At 44.3% G+C, this 16678-nt stretch overlaps 2 protein-coding genes across 3 annotated transcripts in view; one reads left to right on the plus strand and one right to left on the minus strand.

Moving 5' to 3' along the window:
• The first annotated feature begins 4697 nt into the window (after positions 1–4697).
• Positions 4698–5319, plus strand: CUNH3orf86 (chromosome unknown C3orf86 homolog). The gene has a single exon (XM_026016404.2). It carries the CDS (start codon positions 4724–4726, stop codon positions 5234–5236), a length of 513 nt encoding a protein of 170 aa, XP_025872189.1. The 5' UTR covers positions 4698–4723; the 3' UTR covers positions 5237–5319.
• Positions 5320–9332: 4013 nt separating this feature from the next.
• Positions 9333–16678, minus strand: part of TCAIM (T cell activation inhibitor, mitochondrial) — a 55092-nt gene continuing 47746 nt past the window's right edge. The window contains exons 9-11 of one of the 2 annotated variants that reach the window (XM_026016382.2): positions 14226–14458; positions 13508–13639; positions 9333–11012 (exon numbers count right to left, since the gene is read on the minus strand). In XM_026016382.2, coding sequence (XP_025872167.2) covers positions 10772–11012; positions 13508–13639; positions 14226–14458 — 606 coding nt within the window. In that variant the 3' untranslated portion in view covers positions 9333–10771. Of the gene's footprint in view, positions 11885–13507; positions 13640–14225; positions 14459–16678 lie in introns of both variants that reach the window. The other variant, XM_072727422.1, reaches the window with a different exon arrangement.

Raw genomic sequence — 16678 nt, forward strand, 5'->3', positions numbered from 1 at the left:
GACTTTACTTGAAGTAAATAGTCCTAAAGTATTTGTACAGCAAATAAATGGATTTTTGGATGAATAAAAGAAAACTTTCAAGTTTCCAAGGGAGGGAAAAGGGGGCTGTTAGTGGGATAGAAAAAAGAAGAGGGAACTGGCTTTAGACATCTTATCAATTTTCTCCGTAAGGAGAGAGAAAATAGTTGAGATGTGCAGACATACCAAAAAGAGTGTCATATATTCGATTTTGACATAACTTGGGTCCTTGACAGTTCTACTGAGTTATAAGATCTTTAATACCAGCGCTTATTAATTCACAATGTACAGAAAGGAAGTGATGCCTCCTTTCTGTGTGAAACAAGTAATTTCCTCAGAAGACTTGTTTTTCAGTATCTAAAGTCTCCTTAAAATATATAGCCAAATGTTGACTATATATTTATATAATCAAGTGATATGCCAGCCAACATTTTTATTTACCTAACATATTTATGATTTCTGACTGAAAGCCTTTAACAAACTGTGGAAAGAGCATTGGATATGTCAATATCAGAAGCTAATGCTGGTACTATCTAAAGGTGCTGATAAGGGAAAAGATTCTGGTATTTTACATTAGTTTTAGCTAAACAATACTTAAGGGAGACAATTTTTTAGTTTAAATTGTGTTTGGAATCCTTCTCATACCAATGAAAGCAGATCACTGGACAGTCAGAATTTTATTTTGCTGTTGTCTTTTTTTCAAAAAATTTTAAAAAACATTCAATTTAATTAACATATATTGTACTATTAGTTTCCAAGGTAAATTCAGTGATTCATCAGTTGCATATAACACCCAGTGCTCATTCCATCAAGTGGCCTCCTTAATGCCCATCACCCAGTTACTCCATCCCCCCACCTGCCTCCCCTCCACAATCGTCCATTTGTTTCCTAAAATTGAGAGTCTATTATGGCTTGTCTCCCAGTCTGTTTTCATCTAAGTCTTCAAAAGCAAGGGAGATCAGTTTTAGCAGTACTTATGGACTGCCCTGCATTAGACAGCCCCAGACAAAGGAGGAGAGGAATGAAACTAGACCACTCTCTTATACCAGACACAAAGACAAACTCAAAATGGATGAAAGATCTAAATATGAGACGAGAATAAACCAAAATCCTAGAGGGTAACACAGGCAACACCGTTTTTGAACTTGGCCACAGCAACTTCTTGCAAGACACATCAATGAAAGCAAGGGAAACCAAAGCAAAAATGAACTATTGGGACTTAAGATAAAAAGCTTCTGCACAGCAAAAGAAACAGTCAACAAAACTAAAAGACAACCTACAGATTGGGAGAAGATATTTGCAAATGACGTATCAGATAAAGGGCTAGTTTCCAAGATCTATAAGATCTATAAAGAACTTATTAAACTCAACACCCAAAAAACAAACAAGCCAATCATGAAATGGGAAAAAGACATTAACAGAAATTTCACCAAAGAAGACACACACATGGCCAACAAGCACATGAGAAAATGCTCCACATCACTTGCCATCAGGGAAATACAAATCAAAACCACAAGGAGATACCCCCTCACACCAGTCAGAATGGGGAAAATTAACAAGATAAGAAACAAATGTTGGAGAGGATGTGGAGAAAGGGGAACCCTCTTGCACTGTTGGTGGGAATGTGAACCAGTACAGCCACTCAGGAAAACTGTGTGGAGGTTCCTCAAAGAGTTAAAAATAGAGCTACCCTATGACCCAGCAGTTGCACTGCTGGGAATTTACCCCAAAGTACAGATGCAGTGGAACGCCAGGCACCTGCACCCCAATGTTCATAGCAGCAATGTCCACAATAGTACAACTGTGAAAGAAGCCTCGGTGTCCTTCAACAGATGATGGATAAAGAAGATGTGGTCTATGTATGCAATGGAACATTACTCAGCCATTAGAAATGACAAATACCCACCATTTGCTTCAACGTGGATGGAACTGGAGGGCATTACGCTGAGTAAAGTAAGTCAATTGGAAAAGGACAATCATCATATGGTTTCACTCATACAGGGAATATAAGAAATAGTGAAAGGGATTATAGGGGAAAAGAGGGGAACTGAGTGGGGAAAATTAGAGAGGGTGACAAAACATGAGAGACTCCTAACTCTGGGAAACGGACAAAGGGTAGTGAAAGAGGAAGTGGGCAGGGGGATGGGGTCACTGGGTGACATGCATTGATGGGGGCACTTGATGGAATGAGCACTGGGTGTTGGCAAATCAAACACCAATAAAAATATAAAAATATGTAATATACAATATAATATATATTAATATAGTAATGTATATGTTAATATATATATTTTTTTTTTTTTAAAGGAGAGGAGAAAACCCTAGTGGATGACTTGGTCCCATCTAAGAGGACAGTCACTCCATCTCCTGTGAGCATGATAGGCTAGCACCCTGAGACACCCAGCAGCTGCTCAATCCATGGAGCAGGGTGGCCCCAGGTCCGGGTACCCTCAGGCCAAAGGTAGCCCCAGGTCTGTGTGTCCCCAGGTTGGGTTGGCTCCAGGTTGGAATGACCCCAGTTCAGGGTAGCCCCTAGTCAGAGGCTGCTTGGTGAAAATTCAAGGTGACCCTGGGCTGAAGCAGAATCTCAGCAGCTGGCAACACACGAAACAGATCTAATTCTTAGGGAGATGAGGCCTTGCAGGGGATATGAAGTCTAGGGTGAGCCAAACCCAGCTGAAGAGAGAGTGGACCTATGAGAAATTCCTAACCCAAGAATCTCTGGTGTCCACTGTGCTGAAAATGAACTACCTCTGTCAAAGGAGGACATACCCCTTGTCTATAAGTTTATGTTCTAGAAAAAACATAAAAACACTGAAGCTGCTGTGGAGCCAAGAGATAGGCCTAGCAGGAATCAGAAGTAGTGGATAGGGGAAGGGGCTGTCAGAGAGCCCTCTAGATTGGGGACATAGGACACTATGACACAGCAGAGCACAGGAGGGTGAAGTGTATGTGTGTGGCAGCATTGGAAGGGCCTGGGGTCACCAGGCGGAATCTAGGCTGGGATAGAGTGGGAAGCGCTTCACCCAACAAAGACCAGGTTGCTAGGAGCCCCCAGTCTTCTAACACCACTTCTTCTTTCTGAAGCTCCCTACACAGACACCTCCACTCTAGCACTTTTCTATAGGTGAGCTTCAAATCCTTTACACCTTTCCAGTCCCCCAGTTCCTGGTCAGGCCCTAGCTATTCAATCCACCATGCCCCTGTTATCAGCTACCACAATTATGGAAATCAATGTGGAATGTGCTGACTTATCCATGGCCTTGTGGACACCAGGGGGAAGCTGGGGAAATCCTTTCTGCTTGTTGGCTAATCACAGCTTCACAGGATATAGGTGTCAGGACCTTGAAGGCTGGTTGACCTGCTAGGTAGTGTACCTTGACATTTCTCAGGAGTGACAGTCATTGTCTACTTTAAAGAAGGTGAAGCAATTATCAAGCTTGACAGAAAGAAAGTAGAAAGAGTCCCCCCGTCTGGCTCACAGGCCCACACCAAAGGCAGGCTTACCCTGAGCTCAGGAGTCCTCAGCTTTGCAGCCCATCTCGCCCACTGGTCCTAGAAAAGTGTTCACATCGTGTATGAGTTCCTGTTGTTGCTGTAACAAGTGACCACAAATCTAGCGACTTGGAACAAGAGCCATTTATTCTCTCCCACAGTGGTAGGTCCTGAGTCTGGTTAAGTGTGGCTTGGTACTCTCTCATAAGGCTCACATCAAGGTCTGTCTACCCTGGCCCTTATTTGGAGACTCTAGAGGAAAATCCACTTCCAGACTCATTCATTTGATAGAATTTATTTCCTTCTCATGGTTTCCACTTGGCCGGCCACCATCAGGCCACCAATGGTAGGCGAGTCTTTCTCATACTTAGATTCTGTCGTACGGCTCCTCCTGCTGTATCTCTTGACCCCAGTCAGATAAAGCTCTCTGCTTTTTCGAGATCAAATGATTGGATTGGGGCTCCCAGATAATACAGGATAATCCCTAATTTAAGGTAAAGTCTGTAATTTTAATTCCATCTGCAAATTTCCTTTTGCCGTGTAATGAAACAGTCACAAGTTCCAAGGACTAGGGCATGGCCTTCTCTGGGGAACCATTCTGCAGACCACACATGGTCATGTTTTTGTAAAATTTGCAGAGTGATTTTTTTGGTCCTCTTTTTTAGAAGACCCAGCATTCTCCATTTTCCTCTTAATCTCAGTGTTTTTCAAACTATAGTTTATTAATCATTATTACTTTCTTTAGAAAATGACTTTAAGGAGGAGCAACTAGGATTTTCATAAGGAATTTAGGATTGAATTGCATAGAAAATACCAAGACTGTTGCACATAACCATTTAAGTTCTATGAAATTCTTAGTATCCATCATACAACATACACAAATACACTTCTGAAGTAGGTCAGGATTTAAAGTATATTTCTCAGTATACTTGGTTAAAATTTAAAAATTTGAAAAGACATGTTTTAAAAGACACTAGAATTCATCTGGAGTCTCCAGCAAGGCCTGCTCCTGGCCCTGGGACGATTTCTGAAGCATCTGGGAAAGCATCTGTCTCCCTGACCGAATCCTGGCACAGGCTATCTGATCCTCGCCCAGGGGTTGGTGGCTCCCTTTGACCCTGACTGTGTAGAGGGAGCCCTCTGCCCCCACTATGGACACCTTTAGCTGTCCAACAACACCTGTGTTGTCTCAATTTTCTCCTTTGTAGCTATGTCTAAGAGTCCATTTGGACAAGGGAAGAAACCTCTAGATACGTTTTTCTGGGTAAACGAGGTAAGTGGAGAACTCACCTACCCACCACTGAAGGCAGATGTACCTGAAGCTTCTCCAGCTTCTGTGGAGAAGCCCCAAGAGAGGCCCAGATCTCAGCATGGGAGCATGCAGGGGGCTCCTCTCAATGACCAGGGCCCATCCAGCACACCTGCGCAGAAGGTGGCCTTTCCACTGCCTCCTAAGGCTTCACTGAAAGTCACTGGCTCCAGGCACTCCCTCCCATCCCTACCGACCCGCGGCCTGGCTAAGGCTGGAGCAAGGAGCTCCCCACCATTCTCAGCAGTTCCTGTTACCATCTCACCACCAGGAGGTGCTCTGCCAACATGTGGCTCCCTTGGACCAACCCCTCTACTTCCAGGCTCTTCCCTTCTTCCCAGCCCTTCTGCCCCCTGGGCCTTCACCTGCAAGCTGAAAAATGTCCTTACTGGGAATAACCGATTTTCCTTTTGAATTTATGAGTATTTGCGTGGCCACACCTTTCTGAGACACTCATGGTCAGAACAGCCCGCCATCACGCTCACGTTGAGGATGCTTCTGCCTCCCCTGGAAGCGCACAGGACTGCGCACAGGACTTCTTAGAAGAACACACCAACTGCTTTCAAACCCCATATAAATTTAACTTAGATTTTGACACATAATGTTTTCTAGACCTTCTTTTACCTCTCAAGCCACCTTAGTATTTTGCTCATAAGTTTTTGGTGTTTAATACTTTGGTTCTGATGTTGGTATCATAGCAGTATGTTTGGTCCCAGCCAGAGCCAGAAGGATACCTCTTTGGTTGAGATAGGAACAAACCAGGATGTGTAGGACCTGTCGGCCCTGTGTTTCTGGGTACAGCCCAGGGGGTGGAACTCAGGGCTACCCTGGGCCATGAGTACAAAGTGGCTAGAGCCTTGCCAGGAGCTCTCCTTGAGGCATTCTGAGGTGGACAGAGCCTTTGGGCGGGGCAGCCCTTCTAGGTCTGCCTCTCCTGGTGGATAGGCTCTGGATGATGCTTTGGTGGGACAATGGGCAGCTGCTTGACCCTCAGGAATGGAGTGACTGGTTCAGTTATGCTGGAGTATGAGACAGTAAGTAGGGGCTCAGAATGAGGACCCCAGGAAGCCCCAGTTCTCAGGCCTGGGGAGCAAAAGCCCATGGGTCCAGCCTTGATTCTGCAGTCGATGTGTCCTGTGACCCAGTCAGAATCCTGCCTCTCCTGGTCTTAGTATCCCCCCTGTACAATGTAGGGGTGAGCAAGCCTGTCTGCTAGGCCTTCTCAACTTCACTGTCTATCACTATGTCAGCAGGAACCAGGGATGAGTGAGGCCCTGGGGACACCAAATGGCAGGAGGCCAGGCACTCACAGTGTCAAAAGGGCCACCAGGCCCAGCTGGGGCCATGTGTTCTGGGCAAATCTCCACAGGTTGCCACCACACTCATACTTCTGACCAATTGTGCAGCCTCCAGAATCAGCAGGAGGGGCCCCTGCCTCCTGCAATGCACCTCCAGGGCACTCTACTGAAAAAATTTACTATGGTGCTCAGTCTGAAGTAGAGAAGCTTAAAGGAATTCCCTCTGGTTCTGCAGAGCATGTAGGAAGTATGGCTTCATGCTGAGCAGCAGCAAGTAGGTCAGTGGCAGAGAGCGCCTACAACACAGCTCTAACTTGGAACTCAGCATCCCAAGGAGAAAAGAGAAGCATGTGCACACACAAGTTCACTGCAGACAAACTAGAAAAGTGAGAGGCTGGAACCAATTCAAATACCCAGTAAATAGGGCAGGCTAGGTGGAGCCTGGAATCCCAGGAAACTCTAACTTTGGGAAGGCTAGTGGATGTGAAATAATGCTCGAATAGGAAGGAGAGTGTGCACCTTACCAGGGTCTCAGGTGGACTTGGCATGTTGCTCACAGATGGTGGGTTCCCTCTGCAACATCATTCAAGGGAAGATTAAAATAAATGGGGCTTGCAATGGTGACCCCCAGTCACCAGGACAGTGGATTGAATGGTGGCCCCAAAGGATGTGTTCATGTCCTAACTGCTGCAACCTTGTGAATACGACCTTCTCTAACAAATGTGGTTAAGTTATGGGTCTTGAGAGGAGAGGCTTAACCTAAATTATCCAGTAGGCCCTACACCCATTCACCTGCATTCTTCGAGGAGAGACACAGGGTGAGTTTTGAGCCGACACACAGAGGCAGAGATTGGAGTGATGTGGCCACAAGCCAGAAACACTGGCAGCCCTAGAGCCCAGAAGAGGCCAAGAAAGGACTGTCCTCCCAGGCCTCTGGAAGGAGCATGGTCTCCCTGACACCTTGATTTTGGACTTCTGGTTTCAAGACTGTGAGGGAATGCACCTGTTACCCGGTTTGTAATTTGTGTCAGCCCCAAGAAGCATAAACCAAATGCAGGCTCTTGTCTGCTTGGTCTTGCTGTGTTCCCACTGCCTGCATACAGTAGGTGCTTCCTAAGTGTTTGCTCAATGACTAATAGGAAAAAGATCAGGAAATCATTCAGCCAAGATTTTGCTCCAAAGTTTAAACATCCTGCTTTGTGGGGTGGGGGTGGAAGCGGGGTCTGGAGCCGGTGTCTATATAGATCGTCCCTCCGGCGGATTACACTGCCAGTTCTGCTGACCTGGAAGTCTCTGACTCATGGGTGCTGACACTAGGTCTAGGGCAATGCCTGTGGTATTGACAGGGAAAATGAAAAATGGACAACCTCCAAAAGATTCGGAGGGTGAAGTCTGATGGCCTCCTCCATGGTGGGCCACACCCTGTGCTGAATCGGTTTCCTTCACATTAGCTGCTATGATGGACTTTGGGGCAGATGTGTGCAAATGCTGCACGAATGATGCCCATAGGCACTTGTGGGGTGCCAGAGTGCACCCAGGCCTGACTGGAATGGGGAGAACGAAGGCTGTGGAGCCATCTGGTTGAGTGGCTGCCAGGCCTCCCTGCTCTTACAAGTCCCATAGGTGCCAGGATGGCCCTGCTGCCTGCTGACCCACCCACACCACAGTGGCGGGGCCTCACATCCCTCACCACGTAAGGTCTCTGTGTCTGCTATGCCCTCACACCTGCCAGGACAAGGACTGCTCCAGGGCACATCTGATCTTGACATGGTCCACCTACACCCAGTGTGAATCTGGTGATGGGCCCTGCAGGGCTGGGGGTGCTGCTGCCGGCTCAGACCCCTCCCCTCATACCCCTTGGGACACCTGGGTTCTAGTCCCACCTCTCCTGCCTCCAGGAGGCAGTGTGCCCTTGGCCAAGTCTCCCCTTTATTTTGGGTGTCAGTTTCCCCATGTGCAACATTTGTCACCTTAGGGGGAAATATTCCTATAATGCCCCATAACAGGTATGCATTCATGAGGGAAGGGTTTCGAGTGACCAGTAGACTGAGGTTGTAGTAGCAGGGAAGTGGGGTTAGAAGAGGGCCCCATGACACCAACTCTGATTTGTGTGGCCACGGGCTGTTTCACCTCCTCTTCCTTGTCTCAACTGCTCAGGAGTGAGGGGTGCCCGGGCTGGCAGCCAGGACCATCCAAGGGAGGGGTCTGCATTCCTGGGGCAGACTCACTGAGGGTGAGAAGAACTTCCAAGAACACGACCCAGTGTCTCCTTTTACGGATGGGGAGACTGAGGCCAAGTGAGGCCTTGTCGAGGATCACTCAGTGCCGGGAGCCACGAGGAGTCCTACTTAGGTGCCCTGGGGATTGTGTCAATTCCTACTCCTGGGACAGGCACTTGGGTGGCCCTGCCAGGTCAGGGAGCTCATGGCTGGAGTTGTGGCCAGGTGGCAGAGATCAGAGGCACTCTTGAAACAGGGAGGCGGTTTGCGGTGCCAGCTGCCAGGCCTCACCCAATGCATCAGTGGCTCCTGCACCCTGGGTCTGGGAGCTAGCCTCCTGGGAGTTTGGGTTCCCAGCTCTGTGGCCTGTGGCAGAAGGCTGCCAGTACCATGGCCTCCTGCAGAAGAGCCCAGAGTCTTGGAGCCATGAGTCTCCACAGGACTGATGTGGTCTTTACTGGCTTGCTCCGGTGAAGCTCAGGCAGGTCCCTCCAGGACAGGTGGGGTGGGGTGCTGAGGCTGGGTTAGTCCCAGGGCGCTGGGACAGTGGTCTGAGCTGCAGGGGTCCACTTCAGGGACCGCTGCCTGGGATGCACACACAGTCTTAGAGGTTCCACAAGTGAGCTGACTTCTGACACAGCCCTGCCCCCTCCTGTTCACCTGTCCAGTTCCCAATGCCCACCGCCTCTCATTAGCTCAGGCAGGCTGTCTGGACCTTAGGTCTTTTAAGAAATAAAGGAGGAGGTAGGGCCTGCTGCTTCCTCGGGAGAGGTCGGCCTGGGTTTGGAGCCCAGGTCCCTCTGGAGACCGTTTCCCACCCATGGCTTCAGTCGGAAGGGCCTGTCCCTGTCCCAGTTTTCAGTGGGGGGACGGAGGTTTCCCCCTTTGTGTTAGACAGGGAGAGGCAGTCATGGAGGCCAGCAATTTCTTATAACTTCCTACTATGTTGCAATAGTTGTAAAACTATTAATAACTGAATGACAATAAAAACAATCTGTTTAATGTACTATTTATTATGTTATTATTAACAATCAGTTCTGGGACAAAGTCCAATTCAAAACATATCACTAAGGATTCTGTTATTAGTTGCCATTAGAAATGGCATAATCCAAACCAATTTTTCAATAAATTTCCTTATGTAATCTCTAAGGAAGGGATTTTTACTCTCATCATCTGGCTCTGGAAAATCTTTAAGGGCAACATTCTTACATTAGGAAAAAAAAATCAGTAGAGTTGTTACTGAAGCTTCAAAGAGATGATATGCACAAACCAGAAAAACTACAAATCAGTATTTCTTTTGAACACATATTTGAATTTAACAGTTTAAATAATAGTGTTTTGATGAATCTAAAATGTGCCTCAAGAATGGCTGTTAACAGCTCCTTTTCTTTCTGGCGCACGGTGGAAAAAATTCCTTTCCCTTTTCTTCAGCAGGAGGGGCTACAAACACAGCATCCCACCTCGGGATTCACCTGGTCCTCTTGAGAAATGAGCCGAAGAGGTTCTGGATCTGGTGAAATAATATTATCCAAGGGAAACGCCTGTGGAGAGGAGTCCTGTGTCTGCAGAGAGGGCCCCCTGTGGCCCCGGGGGCCGAGGTGGGCATGGGGGTGCTCACAGGGGCCGGCAGGGGCAGGAGGACCCACTGAGGGGTGCCAGAAATCCTGAATGGCCCGAGTCATTCCTACCCCTATTTACTGGATAGTTTGTCCACAAAGACAAAGGCATCACCTCACTGATTCAAAGACCTCTACTGTGTGTCAGTGTCATGCTACCAACAGCTGTAATATTTTAATGGGTCGGAAAACTTACAGATTTAAACCTACATTTTCTGTCACTAAGATGTTTTAACAAACTAGTATCGGACTGCTTGTGACAATGTCAATAGTATTTATACACCCAATTGCTTTTTTTTTTTTTTTTTCCTTCTACTCTTTCTTTAGGGAAAAGCTTGGTTATCTAAGTTTTGCTGCTCTCCTGCTTTGGTGCAACTGTCCCTTACTGGCTGCAAAACACATGTTCATATGGACACAGATGAATTCTACAGCTGCACGCTGGATGAGTTCCACTGCTCCAGAGCTATGCTGAATGAGACCTGTTTCAAACAGTAGCCACATTCACTCATATAAAAATATACAATTTCCTTACCTCTGTAGAATCCCTCTTTTACATACCGCTAAAAATAGGTTCTTTCATTTTGACATCTTTTTACCCAATCATGCCAATCAGATAAGAAACACCATAAGACTGGGAGATAAAACCTTTTAAAACAAGTTATGTAGCAGAAATTAATTTTTAAAAAAGGTTTACTTTTAGAGCAGCAGTTAGAGACTTCCTACTTGTAATATGTAAATAATACTGCTATATCAAATTGTGGATTTAAATAAATTTAACAGTTTCTTATCTCTTCAAAAAGAATACAGATTTCTGTGTTACTTAATGGCTTCTCCATCCTTCCAGTTCCAAGGAATACAAAGGTCTCCATCTTGCATAACAGAATAAAAATGTGAAATGCAGAGGTGCATCCCTTGCAGGTAAGGCAGTGACTGTTCTAGAAGTCTCTTACAACAGTCCACCATTTGCTTACTAGAAACGCTGGGCTCCTTATAAAACTTTTCCAGGGAAAATTTCTTCGTTGAAGCCTGTATCAATTCATTTTCAATAACCTTTAACCTGTTATATTGAAAATAAACATAATATTGCTACAAGCTATCACCAAATAAAAGAACATAAAATAGATTAATGTTATATATTGAAGCTCTAACTTTCTTTCAAGATTTTATTTAAGCCCAAGCTAGTTCACATACAGTGTAGTATTAGTTTCAGAGGTGGAGTTTAGTGATTTGATTAATCAGTTGCATATAACACCCAGTGTCGTCGCATCACGTACCTCCTTAATGCCCATCACCCAGTGCCCCATCCCCTCACCTACCTCCCCTCCAACAACTGTTTGTTTCCTAGACTTAAGGGTCTCATATTGTTTGCTTCCCTCTCTGTATCTTATTTTTCCTTCCCTTCCCCTATATTCATCTGTTTTGTTTCTGAAATTCCACATATGAGTGAAATCATGTGGTATTTGTCTTTCTCAGACTGAATTATCTCACTTAGCATAATACCCTCTAGTGCCATCCGCAGGTCCTTCTACTCTCAACAATGAAAATGGTATCCACAAAGGGTAAATAACATGCTTAGAAGACATGCCAATAGTTCCTAAGCATGTATCTCTGAAAGAATTTGTTAAATCTTTTAGCAGCAATAGGTAAAGGTAATTAATACATAATTTAAAATGTTCTTATCCTGCCTCACTGAGCAGCTGTTAGTGACCAAAGAAAGCATAAAGATGAGTGTAAAAGCCCTGGTTTTAGGAACCACCTCCAATCTGACCCTTGGGCAGTAATGACTTCTAGAGACTTCCAAACACTCAGCAGGCTCACAACAAGACCAGGGAGCTGGGGAGGAGGTACTTCCCCTCCACTTTCTTCTATGCCCATCCCTGGCCTGTGGGCTGCAATGCCTCTTGTTCCATCAAGGGCTTGAGTGAAGGCCTACAAAGCAGACAAATCAGGGCAGAACTCAGTATCTTAAATGCATTCTCCCACAGGTGGCCAATGATTAGAGATATGTTTGGGTAAATAGTTTCAATCTTCTGAATCTTGGGATGTGCGAAAGAGGCCTCCACCTTGTCACACCCTTGAGAGGTGTGCAGACCAGCATGGACATCACTTGGGAAGCCCACACAATAAGGGGAGCAAAGCAAAACTGCCAGAGTCAAGGATTCCCAAAGAAGTTTAAGTATTGCACTGGTTAAAAATACCCAAATAACCTCTATTTACCCACTCCTTTTTTTTTTTTTTTTAAGATGTTATCCATTTATTTGAGAGAGAGAGAGAGAGAGAGAGCACAAGCAGGGGGCAGAGGGAGAGAGAGAAGCAGACTCCTGACTTCTCAGGAGGGAGACTCCAGGGGGCTGGATCCCAGGACCCTGAGATCATGACCTGAGCTGAAGGCAGATGCTTGACCACCCAGGTGTCCCTATTTACTTAATCTCTGCATAAAGGAGAAGAGTACCATGAAATATCCATAAGCCAGAAAAAGATTTGGAAACAGAAACGGTCATTGCAGTGAGCTGGCGGTTAGTAGCAGGAGTGTGTAGTTGCTGACTCACTCCCTTCAGCAACACACAGAACACTTTCTCAGGTGCTGCTAGTCTTTTCTGTAAGATAACTCCTTCTAGACAAGGCTGCTTAGAGAAGGCAGACAGCAGTTAGGGTTGATGGGGCTCTCAGAATGTCCCAGCTGGACCTGTACCTGCTTTTCCCAGGATCAGACAGGAAGAACCATAGGTACCACCAACAGCAGGGACTGACAAACTTTTTTTATAAAGGACTTTTCTCACTGGCTCAGAAAAAAAAAAAAAGATATTAACAGTCTGGCTTAGAAACGGAGAGCCTCATATCATGGCCAAGTTACTGTGTAGTTCTCCAATGACACATCTTTATACACATCTCTGGGCAGGGCCATGCATTCCCATTCCTACTCGGAGAAGCCTCTGGCCTCCTCCCTGGGGGTTGCCCTGACCCTTAGGCCACAACCTTTATAATCAGGAGTGCCCATCAGTCCTTCTGGGGTGCAATTTTGGAGGAGGATCGAGCCAGAGAGGGCAACCTTTGCTGAGGCCCTCTCCAGGGCTGGCCCCTCCACTAGGGAAACAGTGGGGAACAGCCTTTCCCTCCCTGGGTACCTCTCATTTACTTAAAATGCAGACGAAGCTTGCTTTACATCAGTAGTTCTCAAAGTTTTAAACAATAAAGATTCCTGTTATTCAAGTAGTAACTGAATTTTTCCTTGTTGCCACCTTTTTCCATCTGGAGAATTTCTTTCTGATATTTTTATCTTTTGTTCTGCTCCTGAGTTGACTTTTATACTAACAAGCCTGGCTTGTCAAATGGAGGTACATAGTGGTAATATAATTTAGGCTGTTATCATCAGACCTAAACACCACATGCAATGCCTGGCAGAATGGGGTAGGGGATAAATAAACATGGAATGTACACAAATCAGTCAATTTCCTAAGTTTCATGCAGTTTTTATGTCCCATATTTATGAATTCTGAATACCTGGATTTTTAACAGACTGGCAGGACATTACAAAAGGCTCATGGCACTTACTCTTCTTTTCTTTTCATGTTGTCTCTTGCCTGCTGGGCTTTGGTGAGAATAAACCACTGGAGGTTAGCTGGGTCACAGAGGGTTGGGATGTTAAAGTGCCCGAGTTCATGCAAGCTTGGAGCATATCTGTCACTGTAACAAAATACACATAAAAGGAAAAATCACTCATCCCTCGTTCCCCACTCTACGCCCAAATAAAATATTAGTCTGATGAGCAATGAAGGAATTCATCAAGAAAATCCACTTTAAAAGTATAGTAAAATTATGCTTTAAGTTCTGCTGTTCCCCAAAGAGACACACTTTCAGAGTAACCACATACTTCCTCACTCTGTGGCCACCCTCATCTGTAAAATGGAGGCAGTAGCTCACTTCACGGTGAGGTATGAGGTAAGGTGTGCATTTAGCACCAAGCAGGGTTGTGAAAATAGTACGTGGACAAAAAATGTGGGCTATTGATTCAACATTAGTTTAATCCTAGACAGTTTTCTATAGGATTAACTTTGCCCTGTAAGTAGCATTGTATTTCAAGAATGTTCTGGAGAGTCAATCCTTCAATCCCTTCATATTGACTTTTTTAATGTGTAAGAGTGTTGCTAACAGGAGTGACATTCTTTTCTTTAGTTCCTAAGAATCACACACTGAAACACAAAACAATTTAATCCACTCACACACACATCTAAGTAAAAGAATAAAAATAGTTCTTGTTTTAGATATTTACCTGTTAAGGATCATTTGTAAACCACGCAGACTTCTAGGGTGAAAGGGTATTCTGTTTTTCAACAGTCTGTTATAGAACACATCAAGAAGAGAGTAATATTCTTCAAGCGTCAATACTGGTTGCAATTCCTCAATATAAACCACTTGTATGCCGCCGAGAAGGTAGCTTATTTGGTCTTCTAAAAGCATCAGCCTCCTCTGAAGGTCAAAATAACTTGGTAACCGTTCAAAAAGCTACAGTATTTTTTAAAAAATAAAAGAAATACTTAGTTTAATGTTTTTACAATAGCTCAATTTTAGGATTCCAAAAATTGTATTCAGAAATTTTAATAAGAAAATTGTTTTCCTAAAAGGAAAGTTCTAATAAGTGAAAGAAAAAGACTTAACGTAACACTGGAAATATTAATATTCAAAACAAACCACTATAAATCCTAGGCAGTTTTAGATAGGACTGAAGAGACTGCAGAAAAAAAGAAATAGTTCCAAATGAAAATAAGTCTTAAGTACTAACATTTAAATCTCAAATTATTTTATTTTATTTTTTTTTAAAGTTTTTATTTTTATTTTTATTTATTTATGATAGTCACAGAGAGAGAGAGAGGCAGAGACACAGGCAGAGGGAGAAGCAGGCTCCATGCACTGGGAGCCCGATGTGGGATTCGATCCCGGGTCTCCAGGATCGCGCCCTGGGCCAAAGGCAGGCGCTAAACCGCTGCGCCACCCAGGGATCCCCTCAAATTATTTTAGAATGATTACATGGTCTAATAAAGAAGGGTGTGAGAAATACAAGACATGTATTTCGGCTCCAAGTCTACTTTTTCAGAATTTCAACAAAACTCAATTCCATGCAATAAACATCACTGAGCATCTACCATGTACTTAAGCATGAAATTAGGTCTCCCTAGTCGGGGGTGGGGTGGGGAGGAGCTGCGCCCTGCTTTTCAGGTGGGGTGCAAGTAAACAAAACAAGAATCAGGATTCTTTGTCCTACGTGCCACAGAGAGGACATTCACATAAAGGTTTCTTTCTTTTTAATTTTTTTAAGATTTTATTTATTTATTCACGAGAGACACAGGCAGAGGGAGAAGCAGGCTCCATTCAGGGAGCCCGATGTGGGACTCAATTCCAGGACTCCAGGATCACAGCCTGGCCAGAAAGCAGGTGCTAAACCTCTGAGCCACCCAGGCATCCCTCAAGTAAAGGTTTCTAAGGAAGTCTAATGTGATCTGTCTGAAGAGATACAGTATTTAGCAAGAGGGATGCGGGTGTGTGTTGGGGGAAGAGAGACAAGCATATACAAAGATGGAAGCATGAAAAGGCAGCACATGGCCAACCCCGGAGTCTGGTACGGCTGGGTGGGGAAGGCCCTGGTGCTGTGCTAAGGACTGAGACTTTATATAGAGAGCTGGCGATGTACAACTTACAGAGGACTGGAAAGGTATCACAAACCTCTGCTAGAATAAAAGCAACAATAGTACACAAATTCTACAAGTAATTTATAATATATTTCTAACACTGTGAAAATAATTTCCCTACCTACTTTCTCCATTTTCCTATCAATAAGTTATCTATGTATAAATGGTAACTACCTTTAAAACACTTTATATTTTCAGATAACTGTAAATACATACATCTTTCACCCAGTTTTCCCATGGTAACATCTTACAAAACAGTAGTATAACATCACAACTGGGAAACTGACATTGATACAACCTGCTGACCTGTTATAAAACTTTAATATCCTTCAGAGTTTGACATTAGAGTTTTTCTAGTTGTTGGCTCTTATGTGCATTTGTGTACAGGTTTTTGTGTGAACATAATTTTTACTTTTCTAAAATAAAGGCCCAAAGGTGTGACTGCTGGGTCATATGTTAAACACGTTTAGTTCTGTACTGTCATGCTTTTTTCTGGAGTCCTTGTACCATTCTACAGATTCCCATCAGTGATGGATGAGTGATCCAGTATTTCTGCCAGACTTTGGTGATGCCATTATCTTTCATTTTAGCCATTCAAAAAAATTTGTCATTTGTAGGTCTTCTGTGATATAGCTGTTCATGTCTTTTGGCTTTTTGGATTGTTTGGGTTTTTCTGACTACTGAGTTTTGAGAGTTCTTTATACATTAGGTACACAGACATTGTCAGATAAGGTTTCCAAATGTCTTCTATCAAATATTTGATTTGAATAGACACTGCACAAAAGAGAGTATGTGGACAGCAAATAAGCATACACAAAGATACTTCCATTATTTTTCGTTAAGGAAATGCAAATTAAGTTTCCATGTAATAGCACCACACACCTATTAGAATGGCTAAAATTAAAAAGACCACCATCGCAAGCATTAGCAGTTTCTTAAGAGGTAAAATACTCTAACATATGTTCTAACTATTCCACTTTTAGGAGAAAAGGAAATATATGTGCATATGGACATAATGTTCCAAATAGCTTTATTTCTA

The sequence above is a fragment of the Vulpes vulpes genome, chromosome 11 (assembly GCF_048418805.1).
Source record: "Vulpes vulpes isolate BD-2025 chromosome 11, VulVul3, whole genome shotgun sequence".
Classification (NCBI taxonomy): domain Eukaryota; kingdom Metazoa; phylum Chordata; class Mammalia; order Carnivora; family Canidae; genus Vulpes; species Vulpes vulpes.

Bases quoted from the DNA above. Each gene is read 5' to 3' on its own strand.
- CUNH3orf86 (XM_026016404.2), top strand. From the start codon at position 4,724: ATGTCTAAGAGTCCATTTGGACAAGGGAAGAAACCTCTAGATACGTTT.